This window comes from Hesperophylax consimilis, unplaced genomic scaffold, assembly GCF_061612785.1.
Source record: "Hesperophylax consimilis isolate HC1 unplaced genomic scaffold, BYU_Hcon_1.0 scaffold_36, whole genome shotgun sequence".
Lineage (NCBI taxonomy): Eukaryota > Metazoa > Arthropoda > Insecta > Trichoptera > Limnephilidae > Hesperophylax > Hesperophylax consimilis.
This window is the reverse complement of record NW_028301266.1, coordinates 1,037,520-1,050,060: the sequence shown is the minus strand read 5'-3', so window position 1 is coordinate 1,050,060 and position 12,541 is coordinate 1,037,520. Positions and strand designations below refer to the sequence as shown.

Here is a 12,541-nt window from a genome sequence, read left to right as displayed (position 1 = left end):
TAAAAGTTGTCCGCGAATTTCTGTGACACTAGTTGGGGACACTGGATGATTTCATCAGCGTCCATGAGTTCTATAAAAGTTCTAGAGAATAATGAGTAATCTAAATTGCTCTTAGTTGCTTTATATGTTCTGCGAAGAGATTCCTTGAATTTAATTTTATTAATTATACATTTGTTAAACCTCACCAGATAGTTGACATTTACTTTGCGTGGTTTTTTTTTTATGGGTGCACACAGATCAAAAATACTACCTACTCAATACAAAGTAAAAATATTCCACAACATCATCAACAGATTTTATGTCATGTTAATATTTCCAGTCAAAAAAATAAAATATTTATTTAAACAGATTAATGTTTAAATATTTAAAAATATCGATTGGGTGACAACAAAGCACGTGACAAAGCTCGCAAATGAGTGACAGGATTTCATGATTGTGATATATGTTTTTGTTCAAGTTATTGCACCGTCTCACAATATTATTTCTTCTCGAATGGCAAAACTTTTCATATGAAATCGAAAATAAATATAAAAATTGAAAAATAATGATAACGAAAAAAAATATCGTGGAAGATGAAAATATTTCGTCTGGTCCCGATATAGAGATCAATATGAAAAAAAAGTATGGTGTAATGCCCCTTAATATATACATATATATATAGGTAGAGGAGAATAATTGTCTATGACTCATAATTGTTTAATTTCTATGCTCAACAATTTTATTTGACACACGCCTTCTTTACTGATAGTGATTTCATTATATTTTCAATCTCTAATTCTACGTTATAGTCCTTTAACTGTTAGGCCCACGCAGCTTAATTTATATTCCCATACTTGTGATTATTATTGGTGAGTACTGATGCTTATATTCATCGCTATTAATTTTGGTAGCTACCGTTATTCTGAATCAAACTGAGTGACCAATTTCCTTTCGTTTGTGTTATATAATACTCAAATGCACAACGGCGCTGTGTCTAAAGCAACTTATCTTAACTTACAACAATCGGTACCTTAGTTAGGAAATCCATTGGCGTTTTGTTCTAGGAACTTTAAAATGTCAATTGGACGTCTACCATTTTTAAGTGTTTTGCAAGAATATCAAATATCGGTAACCAATATTATGTTAATAGTATAATGGCAAACACAACGAACGGTTTACTGGTTTAACTTTAAATATGAATATAGTATATATTGAGTTATACGACGACTGACGACAATTCTTTAGACCGATTGCAAATGTCGTCTTCAAGGTCAAAATAGTCACGATTATTTTATCCTTATTCCAAATACGCGTTATTCATACGATATCATTGTTTTGACAGAATATTCCGAGCACATTCAAATAAGGGTTCCGTTACAACTATGTTCTTTTTCAGGCGTTTTTGTTTGGGCTTGTACCAATTATCAAATCCCACTACAGCAGTGCCATGGACCTGCTTAATCTTGATATAATTCCCATATTAAAGACGGAACCAGCGCCCCAAGAAGACGGCGGAGGTGAAATGCCGTATACGGATATGGATTTTGACCTCCCGGATGTGAAGATGGAATGTTTTCAAAATGCGGCGAGTTCTCGGACAGCCAGTTAGTTGCATTGCATATATATAGGATTGCACGAATTGTCAAAACTTACATGGCACGTTAAACAGAAGCTTTATCTGCTGTCTGGGCAATTCTTTCAAAGCGGTCTAAGCATTCATTTTTAACATCCGGCAGGTCTATGTCAATTTCCGTATATGGATATCCCCCTATATTAAGTAAATTTTCCTTTCTTCACGGGGTCCAAGTTCGGCCTTGATGGTGAAAGCCTTCATAATAATGTTACCTGGAAAACAAAGTTAAACTAGCAAAAACAATGTAAGAACTCTAGAAATTTAATATACCGGCCTTGTTATTGACAGACTTCGCGGATTTGAATCCCGGCGTGCGCAAGTAAATTTCACTTGATTAATTCGCGTAATTTCACAATTTAGTCATTTAAAATAATATATGTTTCCAGTGATAAAAATACTCTCACCATCGCCCAGTTATAAGGACAGAATTTAAACGTTGATTTAAAAGGCTTTGGCCGTGTTTAGTAATCAGATCTGAATAGCAAGGTGCTTCCGACGTCCATTTCGTTTAATGTGTATATATTTATTTATAACTTAACAAAGTAAAATTAAAATCCTAACGACTTTGCAAGTTCTTTACGTTTTCGTGGCACGCATCATTTTTTTCTATGGTGTTAACTGTAGGCTGTATTATAATAGGCTATTTACAACTTAACTCTCGTGTTTCATCCATACTACTCTGTGGATACACGGGGCCTAGTTGCATAATAATAAATCAAATGAATATCGCGATTCTACCGAACTTAGAACTTACGAAAACAGATACAAATAAAAATTAATCTACATTCAGCTAAAAATGAAGCAGAGCTCGAGCAGCTGGATATGCATAAACACTTATTATAGGGTTCTTGAATAAGAAAAACATTTATTGAAATTGATTCTTTTCAATATAATGCACATAATGAGTGGCAATTGTACCATAACACAAACTGCCAGTCTTTCTCTGTTACCAATTGAGTTCCGAAAATGTGTATTTTCTTTTCTTGTCACGTTCAAAAATGATGTGAAATGTCATTTTGATGATACGGAAGTAGATGAAAAATCGTTAGGTTTAAGGTTCAAGTTACTTTGGTATTGCATTTTTTATATTTTTATTTTTTAAACTCAAAGTTTTCTTCTCAATTTTTACGAAAATATTAATTTAAACATGTCAGGATGGGTTGTATATTTTCTAATATATTACGATTGTTGGTGGCCGGCGAAGTGTATCTTATTTTATTATATGCTTTTGTTGTAACATTTAATATTTTTTTTCTTTTTTCGTTGTATTATGTTTCCTTTATTGTTTTAATTTTGTAGAATCTATAATTACTGTGATACTCTACTATTAAACTTTGTAGTGTGTAAAAGTCCATTAGGGCGTGTAATAATAATAAATAAATAAATAAAGAAACTGTACAAATTTGTGTTTTAACGTTGTTTGTTAATTTATCTATGACAAACGATTATTATCACTGAACATTTAATAGTTATAAGACATTAAAACGTCGGGCGCCCGCCCGTATGTTCCGGGGCAATCCTGATTGTTGTAGTTATAGTGTGGAGCAAGCGAGTCGATATTTTTTACGCTTTTGGAATTTATTTCTGATCTGCGATTTTAGCAAAATATATAAATATAAAGATAGATTGAGTAAAATAAATGTCTGTGACTTCATTATTGTTTAATGCGTATGTATAAATAATATTTTTTTGACGTACGCTTTCCTTACTGCTAGTGTTTTCATTCTGTTTTTAATCTCTATGCATAAAATTTCTTAAACTGTTCAGCCCACGCAGTTAAATTTATAATCCCATACTTGTAATTATTATTGGTAAGTATTAATGCTTATATTCATCGCTATGCATTTTGGTAGAGTCCGTTATTCCAAATCAATCTGAGCTACCAATGTCCATTAATTTTTGCTATGAAATGATCAAATGCACATCTACGCTGGCTCTTACGCAACTTATTTTAACTTACGCCAATCGATACGTTAGTTAGAAAGTCCAATAGCGTTTTGTTTGAGGAACTTTAAATTGTCAATTAGACAACCACCATTTTTTATATAAGTGTTCTGCAAGAATTTCAATTATCTATAACCAATATTCTGTTTAAAGCATAAAGGCGGACCCAATGAAATGTTTACTGTTTTAACTTTAGATATGGTTATAGTATATATTGAGTTATCCCACGATTGACGACAATTCTCTCAACCGATTTCAAATGTCGACTTAAAGGTCAAGATAGTCACAGTTCTTATATCCTTATTTCCAAATATGCGTTTTGCATACATTATCATTGTTTTGACAGAATATTCCGAGCACACTCAAATTATAGTTCCGTTACAAAAATGTTCTTTTTCAGGATTATTTGATTGGGCTTGTACTAATTATCAAATCCTCCCACAGCAGTGCCATGGATCTACAAAATCCGGATACAGTTTTCATAAAGACGGAACCAGGGCCACAAGAAGAAGGAGGTGAAATTCCATATACGGATATGGATTTTGACGTCCCAGATGTAAAGATGGAATGTTGGAAAAGTGCGGAGACTTCTTGGACTGCCAGTTAGTTGCATTGCATATGTAAAAAAATGTTTTCGGAATCCCAGTTCGTTTTGAATTGTCATGCACAGAGGACATATGCTTGTTCACAATGTCCTCTCTTACCGTACATACATATATTTGGCATTATCAGATAAAATGTGTCCTTGCCGGAAACAGCCAAACAACATTACACTTTAAACTTGATGAATTGTTTTTGTGATTTCCGCACCAAAGACATTACTGCCCCCTACCATGTGGAGAAAGTTGAGTATTTGGGAGGGTGATGTTAGAAGGGATGGAAGGAGGTCGAGAAGTGGAACCTGAGAAGCACCTGTCTTTTCAGATGTGCTCACTAAACACGGCCATAGACAGCCACGTTTCATTTGAGAATTGTGTTCATAGGAATAAAACGATTTTAAATATATTTGGAGTTATATTTCATCCGTTTTTATGTGCGTTAACACGGGCGATACTGAGCGTATCTAAAGAAAGTTAAAAGTGGGATTAACTGGGCGGAAGGTGCTCAAAAGCAAATGGTTTTCCGTTCTTGAAGCATCGGTTCCTGATGCAGACATCTTGGGTCATTCATATTTCTTAAATTTACCGTAAATTCTCATATCCAAATTCACGCTTCTTCATTGTTAATCGATGCTACCTTCAATTTAAAAAAAAACCTTATATTGTAATTCGATGTTCAACATACTTATTATTTTCCTAGGTGGCTTTAATGTGGAGAGTGATACCATCAAGGCAGAACTAGGACCCCGAGCAGAGGAAAAAGAGAGAATACCTTACATGGAAATCGACATATACCTGCCAGATGTTAAAAAGGACTGCTTAGAAAACTTTGAAAGAATTACCCAGACACCAGGTAAAACCGATGTAAAACCGCAGACTCACAGTGAAGAAAAAACTTTTTCGTGTTACGAGTGCAACTATTCATGTTCTCGAAAGACACAATTGACTATCCACATGATGACTCACAATGGAAAAAAACCTTTTTTGTGTTCCGAGTGCAATTATTTATGTTCTCATAAAAGCAATCTGACGAACCACATGCTGTCGCACAGTGGACAGAAACCTTTTTCGTGTTCTTTGTGCAACAATTCGTTTACTAAAAAGGGAAGTCTGACCAGCCACATGATGATTCACACTGGAGAAAAACCTTTTTCATGTTCTTTGTGCAACGCTTCATTTACACAAAAGACCCACCTGAAAAGCCACCTGCTGACTCACACTGGAGAAAAACCTTTTAAATGCTCTGAATGCAACTATTCGTGTACTATAAAGGGAAGTTTGACGGTACACATGCGAACTCACAGTGGAGAAAAACCTTATTCATGTTCCTTTTGCAACTATTCATTTTCTTACATGAGCAGTCTGAAGAGACATATTCTGATTCACAGTGGAGAAAAAGCTTTTTCATGTTCCGAGTGCAGCTATTCATGTACTGAAAAGAACAAACTTAAGAGACATATGCTGATTCACACTGGAGAAAAACCTTTTGCGTGTTCTTTGTGCAAAAATTCGTTTACTCAAAAGAAAAGTCTATCCAGCCACATGCTGACTCACACTGGAGAAAAACCTTTTTCATGTTCTTTGTGCAATGCTTCATTTACACAAAAGAGCCATCTGAAAAGCCACATGCAGACTCACACTGGAGAAAAACCTTTTAAATGCTCTGAATGCAACTATTCGTGTACTATAAAGGGAAGTTTGACGGTACACATGCGAACTCACAATGGAGAAAAACCTTTTAAATGCTCAGAGTGCAACTATTCGTGTACTATAAAGGGGAGTTTGACGGTACACATGCGAACTCACAATGGAGAAAAACCTTTTAAATGCTCAGAGTGCAGTTATTCATGTACTCAAAATAGCAGCCTTATGAACCACATGCTGATTCACACTGGAGAAAAACCTTTTGCGTGTTCTTTGTGCAAAAATTCATTTACTCAAAAAGGCAATCTGACCAGGCACATGCTGACTCACTGGAGAAAAACCTTTTTCATGTTCTTTGTGCAACGCTTCATTTACACTAAAGACCCACCTGAAAAGCCACATGCTGACTCACACTGGAGAAAAACCTTTTAAATGCTCTGAATGCAACTATTCGTGTACTATAAAGGGAAGTTTGACGGTACACGTGCGAACTCACAATGGAGAAAAACCTTTTAAATGCTCAGAGTGCAACTATTCGTGTACTATAAAGGGAAATTTGACGGTACACATGCGAACTCACAGCGGAGAAAAACCTTATTCATGTTCCTTTTGCAACCATTCATTTTCTGACATGAGCAGTCTGAAGAGACATATTCTGATTCACAGTGGAGAAAAAGCTTTTTCATGTTCCGAGTGCAGCTATTCATGTACTCAAAAGAGCAGCCTTATGAACCACATGCTGATTCACACTGGAGAAAAACTTTTTGCGTGTTCTTTGTGCAAAAATTCATTTACTCAAAAGAGAAGTCTATCCAGCCACATGCTGACTCACACTGGAGAAAAACCTTTTTCATGTTCCGAGTGCAACTATTCATTTTCTTACATAAGCAGTCTGAAGAGACATATTCTGATTCACAGTGTCGAAAAACCTTTTTTATGTTCTGAGTGCAACTATTCATGTTCTCGAAAGCAGCATCTGACGAACCACATTTTGACTCACTACACTTAATATCAGTAAAACAAAATATTTTGACGTTTTCTAAACATCCAGAGGAGATCGGACGGATGACTTTATTCTCAAATTATTTAATATCAGAGCAATCGATCGTATGAAGAACGTGGTCAAGTTTTATAATGCCAATTTCCCACACACTTTACAAACGTCGAATATCTTTAGTAGAATATAATTAGATTGTAAACAAATTTTATCAATACGGAATCGGTAATAAAGATATATATATATATATATATATATATAGATCATTTGAGAATTATTTTTTTAAAGGTATTTTCCATTAGTCGCCCGAAAACGGGATTACAGTGCGTTTCCCGAAAAACTCTTAGTAAATTCGTATTCGTGACCATATTTTGGTTTCTCGTTATAGTATAACATCCGTGTTTTTCTGCTTGTGCGCATATTTCTACTAAACTATCCAACGTAGTTTGATAGGGTTTTCACTAACATGTAGATAATTTCTTCCGGAAGTATATGTTATATACATATACGGATATTATATTTATTTCTTTGTACGTATACGTACATAGATATTATATTTATTGAAAGTAGAGAAAAGTTGATCTACGCCGGCTTATCAGTTAAATATAATATATAAATATATTACATTTTGTTTTTTTTTATTCGGTTAGTGGATTCGGTTTAAATCTGTATTTAGTGTCAGTATATTATGATCTTATTCTGTTAAATGAGAGTGGAATTTTTTTGTTGGGTTTAAAACCATTGAATGCGAAGCTAATTCTTTCAGGAACTTCCAAAATAATTTTCATAAGGGCTTTTGTGGTTTTAATTAGTTGATTTTGATAAATTGTCATTTGCACTTCCCCGTCTGATAATTCCGTATATTAGGAGCGATTTGCAAAGAGCATGTAGATTTCTCTTATGTCTTTTTCACTGAGGACATTCTGATGGTTTTGAAGAAATCACTTAGTTTTAAAATCTAAATAGTTTTTTTTTCGCTTTTGGGGTGTTATGCCGTGTTGCGCTAACTCCTTTAGCCAACGTTTCGGACAGCATTGCAGTGTCCATCATAATGGCAGATGTGTTATCTGACGTGGTGAAATGTGAGCTTTTGTGTGAGGATGTGATACCGTGTTGCCAGCTCCAACCCTCTGAGCTTATATAAACGTATATTTTTTGAAGTAGTTTTCTGCGTTTAGCTCTGGTGTAGCCGTCAATTACCGGAAACCTAGAAATACTGAGCTCAGCTCCATCGTCTCTTTTAATATTTACGGAATATTTGTGAATTTCAATGGCCTCCGTAATCAGCCATGCTCTATAAGTTTTGGGTCTCCCCAGGACTTCAGGAACAAATCCAAAGTAATGCCCGCTTTCAATTAAATGCTCGGCAATTGCCAATCTGTCAGGGTGGCCGAGTTTACAAGCTCTGAAATGTTCTGAAATCTTTTTGGAGATAGTCCGCTCTGTCTGGCCTACATAGACCTTGTCACAACCGGAACAGCTGAGTTTATACACTCCATTTGTTTCCAGAGGAAACTTAGTCTTTGCAGACCTCAATAAGTCTTGTATCTTGGTCGTGGTTCCGAAGACTGTCTTGATACTTTCCTTTCTCAATAGCCTGGCAATTCTGTCTGTCACATTGTGCATATAAGGCAGGAAGGCACAGCCTTTCGACTCTTGTTCAATTCTGTCTTCGTTCGGTGCAGATTTGGCTCTTATTATTTGCCTTTTCTGACTAGATGGGTAACCGTTACGCTCCAGCTCATCGGTCAGCTTTGTAAGTTCCGCTCCGATTTTTTGTTCTTCACATATTCTGGTCACTAACGTATGGTTAAGTCCTCTCTTCTGCGCTGGGTGGTGGTGCGAATCAGCGTGCTAGTACCTATTTCTATGAGTTGGTTTCTTATATACGGTATGCCGTAGGCTACTATCGTGTTTTCGCATCACCTCCACATCTTGAAAAGGCAGGATTTTATCTTTGTTTTCCAGCTCCATTGTGAACTTAATTTTACTGTGGAGAGAATTAAGATGGTCCAGGAATTCATTCAGTTTCCTGGACCATCTTTATTAACATTCAGTTTTTACACTATATGAGAATCTACTTACCTAATCAAAACAAAAAATTTTAAATATCAGATATGTTAGATTATCATAAAGATTCTCTTCTTGCAATTAAGCATTATTATTTAAGTGGTTTTATTCCACAATAAGTGTAATGGTAAATGTTAATGACAACTAAGCCTTAGGAAAAATTCTGTTCAACCAAATATTCAAATATTTAACGTGATAATGAATAATTTTATAGCCGAAAAGATAAGTTGAAATATTTTAAATAGCTTACGTTATATTATATTATGATGTGTGTTGCAGTGGTGGTTTTTCAAGTGCATATTATTAAAACGAAGGTTTTATATCTTTTTGCAATGAAAACTTACGTTCAAGTTAACTGCAGGGTTCTGAAACTTGTTAAGTTTAATGCAGCACGTGTTTTCAAATGCCGTTTTTAGTATAACAGTGAACTGTAAGGGCATGTGGGGATCTCAGTGCAAAATAAAATTGTGACAACCTAAATTTTTTCTCTTAAATGTTAATGACAAAAATAAATTTAAGTGAATGATAAAAGAATTTTTTATTGATTACATTTTATTTATTCATTTTTGGGAAATCGACAGTTTACATTTAATCAGTTTGTACATAAGTGTTATTTAGTAAAATGAAACCAATTATGGATTTCCTCTTTGTGACTTTAACTGAGACAGCATAATTTAAATTTGTGAGGAATGAATATGAAATTAAAAAAAATATATACAAAACAAAAGATTATATACTTAAAACGAAATATTTACAAAAAAATACATTTATAGCCATGGAGAGAGGTTGTAGATATAAATCAAATCATAATAGAGATATTAACAATTGTTATGCTTTACCGCATCACGTTGGCGTCAGCGTTATATCTGAGAAGGCCCCCTCATAATAGGGCGCCTGTATTATGTAACATAGCTCCACTTTGGTCGCCAGTGTTATGTTTGAGCTTTGTTATGTTATTAAGTGTTATGTTATACAGTGTTATATTCTTATATGTCCCCGGGCACGTTGGCGCCAGTGTAATACTCCAGTTATATGTGAGTTATATTTGAGTTATAGGTGAGTTATAGACCACTTGGGTACTAGTGTTAAAGTGTATTATATGCTCGCCGCACGATGGTGCCGGTCGAGGATAGAACTCCATCTCTGGGGGTAAGGCTCTATAGTACGATATCCAATGAAACAGGTACTTCGGTATGAATGGTTTATTATCACATACAAGGAGTAATACTGGACAGTTACAGTGAACCAGTTTAAGACCTGAATATACTATGACAAGCTAGGAATCTAGGGCTCAGACAGAATTAGGTATATAAGTATCTCACGTGTTAGCAACGATGGTAGCATGGGCGGCATGTGTGGGCGGGACGGTAGTAGGGCGGTCCTGCGCGGAAGCAAGGGCTCACCGCGTCAGGCAGTAGTAGGCGGCATGGTAGGCGGCGCTGTGCGGGCGGCAAAGGGCTCTCCACGTATCAGGCAGTAGTAGGCGGCATGGTAGACGGCGCTGTGCGGGCGGTAAAGGGCTCTCCACGCATCAGGCAGTAGTAGGCGGCGCTGTGCGGGCGGCAAAGGGCTCTCCAAGAGGCAGTAGTAGGCGGCATGGTAGGCGGCGGTCCGGGACATGACACACTTGTATAATGTAAAGGGTCCGCGGGTGGCTGTGATGGTCCAGGACATGACACAATTGTACAATAAACGGTCTGGTGGCGGGGCCCTGGCAATCGTTACTTGGTAATTCGTACAAAACACTAGCCAATTATAAGGCTGACGGGTAGACTCCGGACTCTTACGCGAGTTGGGGGGCCAACAGCTGGCGGCCTGAAAACCGTGGCGTTACTTCAAGGGCGATCCCCGGGCGACTGTGGAATCCTGTCTCGCTTTGCCTGTCCAGCGAGCGGGCCAGAAGAGAGGGGGGGCACTGCCGTATATGGCCATGTCTGCATTCATTGGTCAATGCGGTCACCTCATAAGTAACATGCACTCCACGTGGACTGTCTAATATTCCATAAAAGGTAATGCTTTCTGGATTCGTGCTTCTATTGGTTGTAAGCTCCTGGCAATTGTGTTGTTGACATGCTTTGTCCGCGTGATCGGCTTCCGGCCGCGCTAGTATGTATATGTAGGTATGTATGTATATATATCGTCGCATTAATTCGTAGACTGCGTAACTCCAAATTTTTCGAAAATACGTTTTTAATGCCATCTGGTGTTAAAATTAGACCCGCATCGACTAGTAAAACTCGAAAATTAAAAAAAAAATTAACCTTTTAGATAAACACAAATTAGAAAACTGCGTAAAATTATGGTGCCATTTTTACTCGCGAATACTTCGTAACTCCTTAATTCAGTATTGGCCGGTGAGCCGTGCACGCTTGTTATGTTTTTGACTGAGGAAATTTATTTACGGTGTAATAGTTTTACCGTGAAATTAACTGAGATAAGTTGATTAATCAATTTTGAACATTTTATAACCTTAATTTTAATTGTGAAGTCACGAATAGTGTTTTGTATCTGTAGTCTAAACTGACGTCTTCTGCACCGTGTGACGCTCTGCCGTAGCTCTCCTGTTTTATGTGCCTCTGCGGTTTCGTTCAACGCTTTTACAGTGGTACCTGCTTATCACAACACGCCCTCCTGATGTCATCATCACTAAACGAATTGATTTAACTAACCCGGAGCCCTTCGCGTCCTACCTAATAGGTCCTTGTTCTGTGATTATCTCTTCTTCATGGTCACCATCTCTTTGCAAGTGGATCTCCTTCTGATGCATATCCGGATCCGGTTCCTCACTGTCCTCTTCAAACAAACCCAAAATATTTACGGTGGAACGTGCGGCAATTCCATCTCGTCTCTCCTCAGACACAGTCCGTTCTCTGTCAGGCATCTTCCGCGGGTCAAGCACATGTCTTGGTATGCCATCTACTTCGATGTTGTTGACTGAAGTAAGTCCTGTCACCCTTCCATGCACGATGTGCATCTCCCATCTACTGGCTTAACCGCAAGAAGATCGCCCACTTAGAGCTCAGTCAATACTTCCTCTTATATATTCACTTGCGCAGAAGGGTGTCTCCACGAGTAAGTGTGAACTATACTAGACAGCGCAATATCTCGATCATCCTGACTTTTTGCAGCCAAAGATTGTACCGAAACACTGCCTGCAGCGGATCTCTTCCACTTCTGGCTGCAGTTCTCTTTATTGTTTGATGATGTCGTTCAACTATACCGTTTCCAGCTGGTCGGTATGCCGCGCGAAATATTTGACGAACATTCCATCTCTTACACTTATCTGTAACACTGTAGGAACAAAATGCAGTACCATTGTCCATGAGAACTACTTTGTGCGGGCCTCTTTCCCGAAACACTTCTTCCAAATGTCTGATAATCGAAGCTGCATTATCTGACTCGATTTCCCGCCACACGGCAAATCTACTTGGACCGCAATCGATAAATGTGAGTAAACATTTCCTACCGAAATGAGTAACATCAACTGCCAAGCGACTCCAGGTTGTCACAACATTAAGATTACCCGCTTCATGGGATGATGGTGGAGGGTCAATTGTCCTGCATTGTACGCAGGAACGCACGCATCTATCGACGTCCTTTCTTCTCGCCTCGGGATCGACCAGCCGGGCAAGACGAAGGTTCACTTTACTCCAAAGTGATGATGAGCATGAAGAG

At 37.3% G+C, this 12,541-nt stretch overlaps 1 protein-coding gene across 1 annotated transcript; it reads left to right on the top strand.

The window, feature by feature from the left end:
* Positions 1-757: 757 nt before the first annotated feature.
* Positions 758-7,189, top strand: LOC149409105 (uncharacterized). Its single transcript, XM_089650149.1, has 4 exons — positions 758-848; positions 4,001-4,158; positions 4,856-5,995; positions 7,185-7,189. Exons 2-4 carry the CDS (start codon positions 4,008-4,010, stop codon positions 7,187-7,189), a joined length of 1,296 nt encoding a protein of 431 aa, XP_089506275.1. The 5' UTR covers positions 758-848; positions 4,001-4,007.
* Positions 7,190-12,541: the final 5,352 nt, after the last annotated feature.

Bases quoted from the DNA above. Each gene is read 5' to 3' on its own strand.
- LOC149409105 (XM_089650149.1), top strand. From the start codon at position 4,008: ATGGATCTACAAAATCCGGATACAGTTTTCATAAAGACGGAACCAGGG. The intron at 4,159-4,855 runs GTTAGTTGCATT...TTATTTTCCTAG, and splicing joins GGAGACTTCTTGGACTGCCA to GTGGCTTTAATGTGGAGAGT.